Here is a 17,202-nt window from a genome sequence, read left to right on the forward strand (position 1 = left end):
AATACTATGAGTGATGAGTTAATATAGCTACTGCAGAGATATACGATAAACATATTATCCCACCATAACCCCACAATCACACCGCTTCCACGGATCAAAGATTAAGCCAACACCATTTTCATTATCTTAAAATGTTACTCAGTGTTCACGTCAGGTAAGCTATGTACGAAATTCCTAAAAGTCATTCCAAAACAAAGATATGTGTAACATGTCAGGCAAATAATTTAAAATAATAAAGTAATACTGATAATGGGGAAGATTTAAAACTACAAAAACAATATAAAATGCAATGTTGTTTTTTGTTTTAGGATTTACATTTCTTGTTTTGCGTATCACCGCTAAATGTTACAATTTTAAACTTCCGCTTGATTTTATTTTGAAGGGCTTGCCGGATGCTGTGAGTCTATCTTGACTCTGAGGAGCTCTTGGATTTTGCGCTGACAGAGCGGACAGGTCGCTTCATCTTTCCCGTCAGACACATCGGAGCCGCCGTATTTTTCTTTTCACAGCAGCGTGACACACATCATGTCGGATTTCGAGGAGTTTGAGAAACAGCTGAGCGAGAATCGACAGGGTGAGTGCTGCCGTCCGTCTGTGCCCCAGTTCGTTCTGCAAGCTAGCAGCGTAGCGCCGGTGCGGACCGTTAGCTCGCTCAGTTGGTTTTATGAATGAATATCGCGACCTGACACCAACTTCAGCGCGTACTTTTCCTCTCTATGACTCAGCTTAGTTGCCTTATCTGTGCGATCATATTTTGATTAGACTTCAGCCTGCTTCTGAAGCTGCTAAATCTGTCACACAGCCCTGGACGCAGTCTGGGTGCCGGTAAGAGCGCACAGTCAATTTTACCTGAGGCAGCAGGAGGCCAAACTCCAGGAAAACCGCGCACCTCTTTATGGTTTTCTCCTACACCGTGAAGACACCTGCGGGCAGAAATGTAGTAACACGGCACTTTCTGAATCATTTGGTACTGTTTCTGAATTCGGCATCCATTAACAAGTATTGCAACGCGTTATTAACAAATTAATTAAAAAAAAAAATTTTGAGTGATGGATCGAACAGCATCACTAGGGAAGAAATTAGAAAAGGACAAAAAATGAAGGAAACAGTTTATCTGTAATTTTTTCAGTAATAATGAGGAGTTGGAGCTGAACTTAACACATACTTATCATCACTTTATATTTATGTCTGCGTGTGTCTGCATATGTAATCCCTACACTAGTTTATTATTTTTAATACTATTTTAAAGCCTATTTTATTTATTATTTATTATCTTTTTTGAAGTTCTGTCAAAATGTCATTTTATTTTTATACATTTTAATAATTAAAATTTTAATTAAAATTTAAAAAAAATTTCATATTTCATTGGCAAAATTTTTTTTATTACTTGGATGAATGAAAATTCATTCAAGTCGTGTTAGTTAAAAAATATATATTATTAAAAAATATATTATGTTTCACAAGCTCATGTGCCTATGAAAATATACATATATGTGTGTGTGTGTGTGTGTGTGTATATATATTAAAAATTGTAAAGAAAAGAGTAGAATATTGTTTTGTGATCAGATGTTCCTTCACTTCGTCAGCATATTCCAAGATAATGATGCCAGGATTCGTTGGGCTCAGATTGTGCAAGAGTGGTTGAGTAAGCATGAGACATGATTTTCACACACTTCTTGGCCAATGCAGACTGCACACCCGATGCCACTGAGAATACTTGGGATAAGCTGGGATAACTTTGGGATAACTTTATGCAGCGGTCCAACTCTCCCATCACTAACATCTTTGAATGATGTCACAGCAGTCAGACTTAACCCAATATCAATTTTGAATCTTTTTAACTTTTTCCCAGCTTCTCCAGTGAATATTTGCTATTATATTCATTCATTTAGGTGTTATTAATCTCTTATAATGCGTAATATACCTGCAATAATAAAAACATGCCAGCGAAGTTAAAGAAGGTTTCCAGTCACAAAGGAAGAATAAAAAGTCAAACAGACCTCGTCCACAGCCTGACATTTAATCAAAGAGCTCTGGTACAGCTGGATCAGATCCACACAGAAAACAAGAATACCTCTTATCGATTTGTTAAAAGGTCTTAAGAACTGTACAGCCAAGAAGAAAGGCCACATTAAACTGTCACTTTTCTCAGAGAAATATGATCAGCAACATATCCAAGGGTGTCAGACCCTGCAGGTACTACAGAAAGGAGAATTTCTTTAATTATCAGTAGATAAAAGAGAAAAGAGTAGATCTATTAAATATTTACATGATAATTATGAAGCAATTATCTGTAGAACTCAAAAGATTAAAGAGTTTATGGAATGACATGAAAATAATCAACTTTTAGAAGAACGTGAGAGTTTTGTTCTTCTACCAGCTATCATCTTTCTGCAAAAAGAGGCTAACACCCCCACTCACCTCCAGCAGAGCTGTTTGCACGGTCACGTCCACAGTAGTAAATTGTGCTTCTACAGATGGAAAATTACAGCGATATCACAGCCTGTGAGGTGAAAAAACAACCACACCAGGGTTATGAGCTGCTGACCCGTTCAGGCAAGTGATGCTGTTTCCACCAATCAAAACGAACCTTTACTAATGGCTACTTTCTTCTTAGAGTCAGTATTTTCACATTAAAAGGCCATTAAACCACCAGACATCATTAACCCTCTGATAAGACAAGATAAGATAAGATAAGATAAGATGACCTTTATTAGTCCCACAGGTGGGAAATTTGTTTTGTTACAGCAAAAGTGCAAAGTTATGTAGCAGAAATTAGAAAACACTGGAATGCAATAAAATACAATAGAATAAAATAGAAATACAAATACTATATAAAACTGAGTAGGAAAATACAAAAATACAACTTCGTCAGAAGAAGAATTGCACATATAGCAGTCTTATTGCACATGTGTGGGTTTGTGTGTTTGATCAGCTGCAAAAGTCTTTATTGTGGAGTCTGACAGCAGTGGGGAGGAAAGACCTGCGAAATCTCTCCGTCCCACACCGTGGGTGCCGCAGTCTCCCACTGAAGGAGCTGCTCAGAGCTGTCAGAGTCTCCTGCATGGCGTGGGAGATGTTGTCCAACAGGGATGACAGCTTAGCCACCATTCTCCTGTCACTCACCACCTCCACTGGGTCCAGAGGGCGTCCCAGAACAGAGCTGGCCCTTCTGATCAGCCTGTTCAGTCTCTTCCTGTCCCCAGCAGAGATGCTGCCGCCCCAGCAGAAAACACAATAGAACAGCGGTCCCCAACTCCCGGGCCTCGGACCGGTACCGGTCCGTGAGTCATTTGGTACCGGGCCGCGAGAGTTGAGGCTCAGATGTGAAATGTATAGTTTTCAGGGGTTTTATCGGTTTTCAGCGTTATTTTGTTATCGTTTTTATCGTTTACTCGGTTTTTCTGGGTCTTTTCACGTGTGTTATGAATAAACCTTCTTTTTTCGGTACCGGTACTAGTTTTATTTTGTTGTATTTATCCGCGACCCCTTAAAGGCCGGTCCGTGAAAATATTGTCGGGCATAAACCGGTCCGTGGCGCAAAAAAGGTTGGGGACCGCTGCTATAGAAGATGGCTGAGGCCACCACAGAGTCATAGAAGGTCTTCAGGAGTTTGTTGTTCAGATGAACACCAAGGTCCCTGTAGCTGTCCACAGCCTCAATGTCCATACCTTGGATGTTCAGTGGTTGCAGTGGAGGATGCTTGTGCCTGCGGAAGTCCTGATGTTCAGGACTTCATCAGCAGAGACCCTAACCTTGTGCTGTCTGTCTGAATATGTGTAAAGTCTTTTTTCTCTCAAGTCTTTAAGGTACAAAAGAAATAAGAATTCTGACTGGCATGGATCCACATCTGTTTGTCCATAACAAGGTCCTTGTTGTCCATCTCCAGAGCAGCAGGTTAGGGTTGGTTGGTCACTGATGGCGATGACACGACAGCCAACTGAATGAGGAAGAAATGAAAACTGTCTGTATCTTTAAATCCAGACACCGGTCTTGGTATTTGCTCTAGCACTGCTTTAGCTGATGTTTTTCCTCTTATACTTTTATATTATCCCCTAAATGTGCTGATAAATTAAGTAATATTCTTTGAGATTAAGCTGCCGGTAAGTAAAAGAGGCCAGTAAAACTCTGATCTACTGGCCTGGATGTTCACTGGGGAAGATTTTTAGATTGAAGCTTTCCAATATTCCGGGCAAACTCCTGTGAAACTAGAGATGTCAACTTAGTTTTATTTCCTGGGCACCAGGCTGATCTCAGGTGAGGTGGACGAGTGAAATCCTTCGGAGTGTACCTGAACCTCTCTCAGAGTAAAGCGGTGTTGGAACAGCCTGAAAACATTTGGTTTCTTTCAAAAAAGAAGCGCCGCTGCTCTGTCGTGTTTGTCATCCCGTGTTTTTCCTGACCTCACAGAGCGAGAGAGGGAGCGGCACAAGAAGAGGAGTCGCAGCGGCTCTCCCGGACGAGGTGACAAGCATCGCAGCTGGAGCAAAGACCGAGGTAGCCGCAGCCGGGAGAAACGCAGCCGTAGCCGGGACAGGAAGAGCCGGGATCGCCGCAGCTCCTCCCGAGACCACAAGAAGCACAGGTGGAAAACAGCATGCCTTCCTACACCGTGTTTGTTTGTAGATCCTCAGACCATAAACAAAGTGAAAGAAATGTTCGTTTTCATTACTGAACGAATGAATTCTGAATTCAGTATTTTTGAATTCATAAAGTAGCAAAAGATGTCATTCCAATCACTGTCACATAAAGATAAGATACTCTTTATTTACCCCAGAGATTTGGATATTCCTGCAGCCAAAACATTAAACACAGGGGTGTCAAACATAAGGCGGCCTGGCCAATGAGCTACCAGAACTTATTCTGTAGTTTTACACATTTATTTATCACAATTTAAACCCAAAGAGTTGATTTGAGGCAACACATTTCTTTCATTTACTAGAGCAGCGTTTTGTAGAAACAATGAGCCATACTGTTGAAATTGCACTTCTTATTTTTACGCTAAGGTGTCACAAGGATTAAACGTGTAGTTAAGCATCTTTAGAGTGATAGAGAAGTTTCAGCAGTCCAGTGGACTGAATGTGGCTCAGCTTGAGATTCTTGACCTCTAACAACACAGATTAACTCGTGCAGCTCAATAAAATAAAATATAACAAAACTAAACTGAACACTTTGGCTTTAAAGAGAAATTAGTTCAGGAAATTCAACAGTAAAAAAATAGCAAACACAGTTTTTCTGTGATGACATCATTATTAAGATATTTCTGTGTTCACGTAACCACTGAAAGGTTTCACTCAGATGTTTTTGTGTTTTCTGCGTGCAGCCACTCTCCAAGACGAACGAGGAAGAAAAGGACCTGCAAATATTGGGACGTGCCTCCTCCTGGCTTTGAACACATCACACCAATGCAATATAAAGCTATGCAAGGTACCCGACTTGTTCTCTTTGCCTCTTCAGCCTCTAAATCAGAGCTGCAGTGAGTTTCTGCTGCTCCCCAGCTCTCTAACTCATCTGTTCTCCAACGCTGAACCCCGATCTGAGCTTTGCTACTTCACATGTGGGCTGGAAAAGTCAGACAGCCTGCCGTAAATCCTGAACCAGCTGAAACAGTCGTGTTTACAGCGCTGTCTGCGTGTTTTTGCTGTTCAATGCCACCAGGGTCCAGTGTAAAAAGAACATAAAGGAATCGGCTACTTTGGTTTGTGTTTGCGCTGTTGTTGATCCTTCAGCTCGGCCACGGCTGCAGAGGAGACAGGTTAAACGCACAAAGAGCTTCTTTGTAACCGGAGCTTAAAAAACAATGAAAACTGTCAGTCTGTGTTTCTCGTTCTGCTTTGCTTGATCTGAACAGGCAGTGCTTGGCTTCTTCCTCTTTTCTGCACAGCTGGTCAGCGACAGTGTGAAGGAGGTGTGACGGTTGGATGTGGGATGGCCGATGGAGATGTCTGCTGTTATTATCTAATGCAGGGACGCTGTGAGAGAGCCATGGCGCTCTTTGAGTACTGGTGGTTTTGCTGTCCCTGCTCCAAAAGCCAATCGGCAGCCAAACCAGGAAACATGAGCATATCATCTCAGTCTATAAGTCATTAACATGGCTCTGGTAGCCCTCTGATTGGTGGAGATGGTTGTGTTAATTTAGACCAAATTATTTTATGTTTTTTGTAGTTTTTCAATCAGATTTGCCTGAATCTATGCTCGTGTTTGTTCTGTGATGAGCTCTGAACCACGCTGACACCTTTAAACACTCGCTGTGCTTCACAAAACGGCGTGTTTGTTGCTCTGCAGCCTGACTGTGGGATAGTTATCCCTGAAACACATTAATAGCGGCGTCTGTGTGCAGCTATTTGGCAGCAAACACTGTCCCTCCTTCGTGTTTCCTCAGCGGCCGGCCAGATTCCAACAATAGCTCTGCTGGCAACGTCCACCACTACTGGAGTAGCTGCGGCCCCGACACAAGTGCCCATAGTCGGCAGTCAGATGACGAGACAAGCCAGGCGCCTCTACGTTGGCAACATCCCGTTTGGAGTGACCGAGGTACTCTCGTGGTCGCTGTAGATTCGTACCAAACAGACCTGCTGGTGCGGCGCCTCAGGTTTGATTTCTGTCTCCTCAGGAGTCCATGGCTGAGTTCTTTAACGCCCAGATGCGCCTCGCGGGACTCTCACAAGCCCCGAGTAACCCCGTTCTCGCCGTGCAGATTAACCAGGATAAGAACTTTGCTTTCCTAGAGGTGAGAGTTTCTATTACTGTTCAGTGTTTTAGGTTGGTAAAGAATATATAAATAACACTTCTATATTTATTATTCAAACTATTTTTAACAAATTATTTTCTGTTGGTAGATAATTAAACTTTTTAAAGAATATTTGTTATGTGCTTATTATTTATTTTCATTTGTTTATTTTTTATTGACCGTTGAAATCACCCGTCCTTCTCACAGTAACATTACGTCATGTTCAGTTCTGAGCACAAGCAGCTTGTCTGAGAGCTCTGAGCTGCTGTTTAGCACTAGTTAACGTGAGGCGCATACATGTGCGTGGTGTCTGCACAGTTTTGGCTTCTGCTGCGATTCTTCACAGACGAGTCGAAGGTTAAATCTCACCCTCGGTAACGGCTCACTGTAGGATTAATCAGATTCCTGCTGAAGCAGTCGTGTTAGTAGGTGTGATTAGAATTGTTCTTTGTTGGCTCAGTGCGACTTTCTTTCCTAGTTTCGGTCTGTGGATGAGACGACGCAGGCCATGGCCTTCGATGGGATCATTTTCCAGGGTCAGTCGCTCAAGATCAGACGACCTCACGACTATCGGCCGTTACCCGGAATCTCAGAGCAGCCGGCGTTCCACGTCCCAGGTTTGACTCCGATGCTTTCTTCTTCTTCTCTTCAGAGTTATCCAGTGTCATCTAACGTCATTAAATTTAGTTAGAGTTAAAATGACCTGTTTTTACATGAAGCCAGACCTTATTTCCTGACATATACAAGTTCTTTTAATGGTGGATATTCATGTTAGCCAGGATGAGCTCTGCAGGACGTCACAGTGAGCTTCTATCTCTGCTGTGGCCACTCCTCTGTTTAGTTTCAGAGTAGTTGGGATGAAACGATGACTGATGAAAATGGACGGAGATGAAGAAACTTCTTATTATAATTGAGACGTCACAGCTTTATCCGAGAAATCCAGTTCAGATCTGATTTACTTCAGTCTAGATTTGAGACAGAGGTCAGTGACAGCAGTACAAAAGCATCACTTCAGCTTTCGCTTGTGTCATACTGAGCTCAAACCAGTCAAGTACAATTTCCCATCTATATCTGACAACACCTGTGATTTCATGAGGCCCAATGAGCACATGGTTAAAGGAAGTCTCAGGGTCTTGGCCCATTTTTCTTTGTCACAGGTCTCCCAAAGCATGTTAGTCCTGCTGCCTGGACGTCCTGGGATGACCTTGTGAGATGGGCTTTAGGGCAGCGGTCTCCAACCTTTTTTGCGCCACGGACCGGTTTATGCCCGACAATATTTTCATGGGCCGGCCTTTAAGGTGTCGCGGATAAATACAACAAAATAAAACTAGTACCGGTACCGAAAAAAATAAGATTTATTCATAACACACGTGAAAAGACCCAGGAAAACAGAGTTAACGATAAAAACCATAACAAAATAACGCTGAAAACCGATAAAAACCCTGAAAACTATACATTTCACACCTGAGCCTCAACTCTCGCGGCCCGGTACCAAACAACTCACGGACTGGTCCGAGGCCCGGGGGTTGGGGACCGCTGCTTTAGGGTCAAGAACACTACCCCCACAATCAGACCCCACCTCCCCTTCTGAACCTGTATTCTACACCACCTCCACATCGGTTTCTTTATTTGCGTTTGAAGTACATGTGATGCTCAGAAGGCATGAAGCATGATAGATTAGTAAATAATCGTGTTAAATAGTCAAGATTATCGTTATTGACTAATCACACAGCCTTAGCATCCCCACACATTCTTTTGATTGAAATCCAATCAGAAGAAAGATAGTTTAAAGGGGCAGGAGCTTGTTGAACTGTGAGTCATGCAAAGCTACTCTACTAACTGGAAATGAGCAGATTAGATTTTACTTCATGGATCATTTGTGCTTTGTAAGCTCATATTTGTTTTGCGATTTGTTTGTTTTCTCTTCTCGTGGTTCGTGTAGGCGTCGTCTCCACTGTTGTTCCCGATTCCCCTCATAAACTGTTCATAGGAGGCCTCCCCAACTACCTTAATGACGACCAGGTATTTATCTGAGCGCAGGCTGAACAGCTGCGCTCAGCTTTCCTCACTTTACGCTCACATGAGGTTTTTGTCACCCTGAAACATGCGTAGTATGTTTTACGTTTCACATTTCTTTGTGACGTGAGAAATATGGTTAGTCTCGAGTAACAAGGCTTCCGATGGAAGTCAAAATAGCTGAAGGGAGCGCATGGTGTAAAAGCACGAAATAGAAAACAACACAACATACAGTGCTTGTGCCTGTGTTCCATAATGTCACAGCTTTTATTTTGGTGACTCTCTGATTTTACATTAATCATTGAATATAAGTAAACTCCTTACACCTTTCTCATGCTAAGCTTACTGATTTAAGACAGGTAAGCAAAGTCCAGTATATTTAAACAGCAGGCTGATAAAGTGACATGAAGTTACTTCTTTGTGGTATTTATTCCATTTGGTCATTATCAAAGAAAAAGTCCACCTTAAGAGGTTAAAAAAATCCTTCTTCTTTGCCTTTCTGGATTTTTCTGTTGTTTGTTGATTGGTAGGTGCCTTTAACGATATATATATATATATATATGTAGCTGCACGGCACTAACGCATTAGCTCGCTAACGTGTTAGCGCTGTGCAGCCCTTGCACGCGGCAATCCGCGTTAACTCGCTAACGGAGATTTGCCGCATTAATGCGGTTATGGCGTTAACGTCATTTTGACGAGATTAACGTTGACAGCACTAATATATATAAATGCTATATATACTTATATATAAGATTTATATATAAGTTTATATGGAGAACTCCTCTGAATGTTGAGGAGATATCGACTGAAATTGAGCTACAGCTGGGCGTACTTTAGTGCAGTACTAATTTCTACCACCAGGTGGTGCAGTTTGTCAATTTAAAATGTAACATTTATATATCAGTTTAGCCTCATAATTCAATTCAATTCAATTCAATTCAATTTTATTTATATAGCGCCAAATCACAACAAAGTCGCCTCAAGGCGCTTCATAGATACAGAGAAAAGCCCAACAATCATATGACCCCCTATGAGCAGCACTTTGGCGACAGTGGGAAGGAAAAACTCCCTTTTAACAGGAAGAAACCTCCGGCAGAACCAGGCTCATAATGAAGCAGTTCATCAAATAGGGCACCTCTGCACTAGCTTCCTGCATGTTTCAGATGTTAAAGTTTTACTTTAATATGAAATGCTGAGCTCTTATGAGCCAGCTCGCAGCCTCAGGGTGTCAGATGAGGCCTGGCTGTTGGAGTAAAGTGGTTCTGCAATCAGGACCCCTCAGTTTTGGAACAGTGAGACTCATAGATATACAGAAGGATTCATAAAACACCCCATTCAGTTACTTGAATGATAAGAACATTGTTATTTACAGTGGCATCATGGGAAAGGCAAATCTGGAAATAATATCAGAATTTCCCAGAAACATTTCAACACACCCCCTGATTTTGATTAAAATAAGAGTCACCTTTAAATGCCTTTAAATGGAAATTTACTGAAAGTCAGTAAACAACTCCAGAAACGCTGCAGCAGCTCAAACAAAAGGTGGCCTTTCCCTTTGTTAAAGACTACAAAAACAGTTTGTTTTGTGCACCTGTACGCAGAGAAACTTAATTCTAACTGTCCATTCTGTCTCATTTAGCCTCAGTTAGTTTGCAGAGCACATGCAGCCTGATGTCTGTGATTCTCTGACTTATTTTTTCTTAATACTTGCAGTCACTGCCACTGCGTTGATACTCACAGCTCTTTCATTTTTGTTCCCCCACTTTGTCCCCAGCTAGGGGCCTGTAAGATCGTTAAGTCTGCGCTCATAATTTGTTCAGTAGTACTCATCTACTGCTGCCATGCCAACATGTAACACAAGGCAAGTAAGACATTCTGGTCCTCACACGGATACACTCCGAGTCCGCAGGTCGCTCACAGGCTACTTTCTTTCTCCCATCATGCTTTTGGAGCGCGTTTAAGATCCGGGGATTGATCATTGAGGTTTGGGGGTTTGTGTTGGTGAAGTTTAGTTCTTTTTTTTAACACCATCTACTGAATATGGGATTACTATTATATGCATATCTGTTTATATATTTGACCGTGTTTGAACACTTCAATCAATTGTCTGTTTTGAAGCTAAAATACCACAAAATTAAGTCATTCCAGCCTCTAAATTATCCATAGACTCCATATTTTACAGTGTTTCCCACAGATCTGAATTCAGTTTGTAGTGGTTGCGCTCGGGAGGAGCCATGTACACACTAAAGGTTACGAATAATCAGTACAAAGTTACAGACACAGATGGTAGAAAACATGGATGTAGCTTATTGATCTGAAAGCTAATGTAGAATTCAGTTCAGTTTATTTATGTTAGGCCAAATCACAGCAACAGTTTCCTCAAAGTGTTTTCTATTGTAAGGTAAACCCCCTCCAATATAACACAGTAACATCACGGCATGCTTAAAGTTACAATATAACTTTAAGCATGCCTTCTTCGTAAAAGCCTCCAGGGGGCGACTCCTCTCTCCTCCTTTGGTTAGACAGGAGAGTGTCGACTGTATACCTCAGCAACGTTTTCCTAATGACTTTATGGCCTCGGTCACTAATTTCAGGTCTTATAGAACGTTTAGTAAATCATGGTCATGGAAAGAATCAGAAATGAGGATTATGTAGTACTTGCTTGTTGCCTCTCCAGGGAGTCTATCATCCAATAGCACAACAGACTCCGACTAGGGCTGGGCGATATGACCCTAAAATTCATATCTCGATATTTTTTTAAAGCCATAAGTCACACTGTGTCCCAGATGTCACACAGGCATTTTTATTAACATACAGCATAGATTTACATGAAATAATAATGCTCCATAAATAAAAGAAAACAATGTTGTTTTTGTGCATAACAAAAAGCTCATAATTGTGCAGTCAAAATGTAAACTAAAAGACACTGAGCATAGTAACAAAGACAGATTTCACAGCTGCTCTGTTCCCAACTTCTACTGCGTGACTGACAGCCTTGAGTTTGAAATCCTCTTTGTAACCATGTCTCTTAACGGGTGCCATTTATGGTCCTTATACACACACAATACGGTAATATTACGTTGAAGCACAGTACGTATCACTCCGCGAGGCTCCAGACTACGGTAGCCGTAATGCTCTGACAATCCATCAAGCGCTGCAGCTCCGTAGCTTACCAAAGGCGTACTAAAACATTTTTTGTCAGATTGCTGAGCGCCGTGTACCACCTAAAATCGGTTCGCGGTCAGTAAGCACAACCAGAATTCATACATAAGGCGCGCTGTCAACTTTTGAGAAAATGAAGGGATTTTAGGCCTTGCAGCCCCTGTGGGCTGACGTTAGCATGGTTAGCTCGTTAGCGCGGTTAGCTCGCTAACACGTTGACGCCGTCCAGCCCCACAACTCGCTAACGGAGATTTTCCGTGTCCATCTTGTCGCTGCCTGCAGGTGAAGCTATGGGGGAGGAGGGGGAGTTGTGTTCAGTGAAGGAGAGGCGAGGCCGAGTAACGTTGCGTAGAGACAAAAGTGGACAAAAGAGAGGCAAACGTGTGGCTCCACAAGTATAATTATAACGTAACATAGACTATATCGATATAAAGGATATTGTCACATCTTATGAAAATGTATCGATATTTTTTAAAAACTCGATATATCGCCCAGCCCTAACTCCGACTCCACCATCTTTAACTGCAGCTGGTGACGTCGTCCTCGTCCTGCTCTGCAGCCTCACAGTAGGTTCTCCAGAGCAGGAGAAGGACCGGTGCTGCCAGGGATAGTTGCAGTGCAGCTGGGTTAGCAGGATGAGAAACTCCTGGTACAACCTTTTTTCAAGAGTGATTAGAAAGAGACATCAGTGATTGGCCAGTGCTGTGCCTCTCCTTTAGCCTCCTGTACTGATGTAGATTTCCAAACAAAACCAGCATGGCAGCTTGCTTGGAGGCTTTCTTGCAGGTTACTAAAACACAGAAAAAACACATTTGAGCTGAGAAACAAGCATCTCTGTGTTTATTCTAGTTTTCAGAGGAGTCATATAACCAGATTAGCTTGATTTGCATAAAGTAGCCCAAATAGTTAATGTAAATGAGGAGGTGGCGACTCCGTGGCTCATCTACCAAAATGCCATCCTGCTTGCATGTATGGTTTATTCATAGATTATGACTAGGAAGCGAGGAATTGTCACTTCCTGTGAGCAGCTGAATGACGTGAAAGACCGCCATCACGGCTTCCTGCACATCAAGCGAGGCAGCAGCGATTACATTTTCAAAATATAAGCAGCACTATTAAATCAATCCCCAGATATACCTTTGCCAGCCCAAAGGAAATTCTATATGTGGGAAACACTGTTTCAGCAAAATGGGGAAATGACACAAAGCCTGTATTTAATTGATTAACCGACAAAGTGAAATAAGCTGCAGGGTTATTGATCATTCTCAGGACTTTGAACAGTTTTATGTGCTGGTGTTGTTCCTGTGTTTTCCCAGGAAGCAGCGTAGTAGTGAGAAATCTTTACAGTGTAAAATGCTCCAGCAGTGTGTACAGATCAGCCCAGCACCTTACGAGTGACTCACATTCAGCTTCTATGTGTCGTGGTCTTAAACTGCTTTCGAGTCTCAAATGGACATTTAGAATTCACTGAGTAGACAAACACATCCGGCGGTGAGTTCTCCAGCTCAGATCTCGCTCCCGGACTCTTGTTTGCAGGTTAAGGAGCTCCTGACGTCGTTCGGGCCGCTCAAAGCGTTCAACCTGGTGAAGGACAGTGCCACGTCACTGTCAAAAGGTTACGCCTTTTGCGAATATGTAGACATCAGCGCCACCGATCAGGTAACGGCGATGAAGTGTTTCGGTGGGATCTTGAGCTGTGCCGTTTGGCTACAGGTGTGTTTGCTCTTCATCAGGCTGTAGCCGGGCTCAATGGGATGCAGCTGGGCGACAAAAAGCTGATCGTTCAGAGGGCGAGCGTGGGAGCTAAAAACGCCAATCCTGTGAGTACAAGTGGCAACATGAACCTGGGGTCTCATTTGTTGCATCATAGCACAGTCTGTGTATAAAAGAGGAAAGCTGCCAGTCACTGGTTTTGGATTCTGCACTTTGAGGCCTCAGCTTTAGCGTTTTTATGCTGTGTGTGCGCCGCAGACCTCCATCATAGAGACGCCGGTGACGCTGCAGGTGCCTGGGCTTCAGAGGCTCCAGAACTCTGGCATGCCCACAGAGGTGCTGTGCCTTCTCAATATGGTGATGCCCGAGGAGCTGGTGGACGACGAGGACTACGAGGAGATCCTCGAGGACATCCGCGAGGAGTGCTGCAAGTACGGCACTGTCCGCTCCATCGAGATCCCCAGGCCCGTCGATGGCGTGGAAGTACCCGGCTGCGGAAAGGTGATGTTTACTGTACATGTCCAGTGAGCCGCCATCGAGGGGGCGTTGGATTTCTAGTCAGAAAATATATTATAAAGCGTAAGTAGCATCGATTCTTCAGGACTCACCGGCGCTTTTTCATTTCAGATCTTCGTCGAGTACGTCTCTGCTGCAGACTGTCAGAAAGCCATGCAAGCCCTCACTGGACGCAAGTTTGCCAACAGAGTGGTGGTCACCAAATACTACGACCCCGACATGTATCACAGACATGAGTTCTGAAAGCACAGACACGTCCCTCCTCCTCGTTTTCCGTTTGTGGGCTGGGCGTCAGTCTGCTTCCCTCCTCTGATCGTCGTGATCCTGTCCTTTAGAGACCAGAGCTGGAGCAGTTTTATTGCTGGACTGCAGTGTGTGTGTGTGTGTGTGTGTGTGTGTGTCTTCAGTACTAAATAACTTCCAGCTTTTGCCTAACACCCAGACTGTGAGTGAACTCATTCTGAACTTAAAAGATCCTCTAGTATACATAACATTTGCCGTAGAATGAATGTGACATGTATCTTACCTACACTAATACTGCCTGACAATTTCAGAGTAGCTATCTATCAAGTATGCACTGTACGAGAAAAAAACAACAACCGTCAAATGTTTGGATTTTCTTCCTGAGCACAAACGTTCATTTCGGGTTTGAAAAGCCATCGTAATGTTTCTTCCGTGGCTTCGAGAAAAAGAAACGTGTTCATTTATTTATTTATTTATTTTTCGAGAGTAATATTTCCTGCTATATATGTCACATGTTAATGTTCCTTAAACATATACAGTGCTGTGTGCTGCTTACATAGACCAAATGTTGACTTGTTTCATGTCAGTAAAGCCTGAGTGGCGACTTTGTAAATACTATCAGAGAGAAATTCGATTGGCGAAACACTAAAAGCTGCTTTAATTCGAGAGTAATCAAAACCAGATTTGAAAAGTTACAGCTGGAAACTTTTGATCAGACAGAGGGACAGTTGACCCATGGTTAAACCCTCCACCTGAGGGGTGTATGTTCTCATTTCTAACTCTGCACCTTTATTCTGGGACTCCACCAAAGCAGCTCTGCATGATTCTGTTCAAAAACACTGTTATTCACTTTCATCCTTTCTGTGAAACACATTGTAGATCCTGCGTCTTTAAGACCCCCCCCCCCCTTCCCAAAAAGCTTACCTTATTCTGATTAGCCAATTTTGGGAAGCCTGCTGAGGGGCAGGACCAAGCTAGCTTTGTGAGCTGTAACCTGTGCTGAACTGCTGTGACCTGTGAGTATTTATTCGACCCCATGCGTGGGTCAAACACTGATTGGTTGAAAAGTTGGCGGGAACGTAGAAGGCAGTCACGCCAGTGTTCACTACGAATGAGAGAATTACAAAAAAACCAAAGTTTTTAAAAAATACAATGTGAGAAGTGCAGACAGCATCTGGGGATTTTTTTTTTTAATCAGATTTGATTTGTGATTCTCCACAAGCAGTTTTAATGTGCCGCTCGTCACTGAAATTAAAGTTAATTTTGATAATGCTTCATAAAAAAAGTGCCCAGAGCAGTTTTGGGATGTCTGCTAAGGTTTAGAGGAACTTTGTTAGAGCAACAAATGTGTATTTGGCTGTTGTGATACTTTGTTAGGTTACAGGTAAAAAAAACAAACCAAAACAAAAACGCCTCCTTCTGGCCAAACTGTGTAGCTCCATCATTATTTGCAGCACTTTTCAGCTTGATTTATTATTGATTACTGATAACTTTGACCTGGGTAAAGATCAGAACTCGTGATCAGTCATGAAAGCTAACTGTTTTACTAAAACTCAGATACAGAAATATTTTATACGTTGCTGCCTTCATAGGGGATGCAGCAGTGTTTCAGACCTTTAAATAAGATTTTTAAATACATTTTAACACGTTTTCTATATTTATTAGAGAGCGATTCCACTTCCTGGTATTCCCAAAGGTGGCTGTAGTTCATCCAGAAGACCAGCAGGGGGCTGAGTGTGACTTTTTCAATGAACTGAATGAATGGAGCCAAACAGCTAATAAAAATGTTTACATTGTATCTTCGTTTTAGTATTAGTTAGTACCTAGTATTGATAAAATGTCCTAAATTAAGTGGTTAGTTTTTCTTACAGGGAGGCAGATTCGGCTCATAAAATCTTCGCCTTCTGCTGCTTGACTGGGTTTCTTTCTATTAAACAGGAAGTCCATGATTTGGGGACTAGAAGTTAAAATTTAAAATTTTCGCTTCTTCTGTTGTTGGTTTTAATCAGTTTCCACACATCATGCCGCTTTCCTGCTTTATTTTTTGTGAATAACCTGATGTAGTGACAGTAAAAAAAGGTGCAAGGGTTTAACAAAAGGTCGACTGTGTCCGTCTAACCATAAATATTCAGAAATTAATTTTCAAAATCAGACGAAGTAAACATGGTCTTAATTAAAACCACAAAGCAGATGAACACATGCTGAGAAAAGCACCTTTAAGTTGTGTAGATAGCCAACTGAGCATTTTTTAAGCTTTATTGTTAGTGTGCTGCTGTTTTGCATCTGTTGAAGAAAATGTATGAAATTAATTTATTCTGAAGTATCTTAAATCTGCTTAGAAAGTGCAGGCACAAATATGAACTAAGACACCAGAGACTGGAAGGAAAGCCCGTATTTGCACATGCAGCGATGTTCTGTAGGCAAACGTGTATTTTATTGTAATAAACAGAACACATCAGATGGTGATAAACACACTGCTGTATTTTCTACAGTTTTGAATGGTTCAAAGGTTTAAAACATGTTTAGTTTGTACGACTCCCCATCCTTCCACGCCATCGCCTCAAATAAATGCTTGCATCCACCGCCTGGCTGCTGCTGTGATGTTTTTATTTCTGAACTATCTGTGACCAGGACACATCAGATGTAACTGAACATACCCATTAAATAAAGATGAATGATAAGATTATTGAGATAATAATTAGTTTCTCCTTAATGTTAACCCTTTATAGATGGACGGAGAAACCAGAGATCACTCTTTTTATGAGCACTTGCTGTGTTTCACTGATTATAATGTTGGCTTAATATATGTGGTGTTAATTACT

At 42.1% G+C, this 17,202-nt stretch overlaps 1 protein-coding gene across 1 annotated transcript; it reads left to right on the forward strand.

The window, feature by feature from the left end:
• Positions 1 to 324: 324 nt before the first annotated feature.
• LOC146519502 (splicing factor U2AF 65 kDa subunit-like) lies at positions 325 to 16,962 on the forward strand. The gene is made up of 11 exons (XM_085157458.1): positions 325 to 574; positions 4,411 to 4,585; positions 5,324 to 5,427; positions 6,383 to 6,534; positions 6,614 to 6,730; positions 7,209 to 7,347; positions 8,673 to 8,752; positions 13,445 to 13,567; positions 13,642 to 13,728; positions 13,880 to 14,122; positions 14,249 to 16,962. The coding sequence occupies exons 1-11, from the start codon at positions 526 to 528 to the stop codon at positions 14,378 to 14,380; spliced, it is 1,401 nt and encodes a 466-aa protein (XP_085013584.1). The 5' UTR covers positions 325 to 525; the 3' UTR covers positions 14,381 to 16,962.
• Positions 16,963 to 17,202: the final 240 nt, after the last annotated feature.

This window comes from Neolamprologus multifasciatus, chromosome 4 (genome assembly GCF_963576455.1).
Source record: "Neolamprologus multifasciatus chromosome 4, fNeoMul1.2, whole genome shotgun sequence".
Classification (NCBI taxonomy): Eukaryota; Metazoa; Chordata; class Actinopteri; order Cichliformes; family Cichlidae; genus Neolamprologus; species Neolamprologus multifasciatus.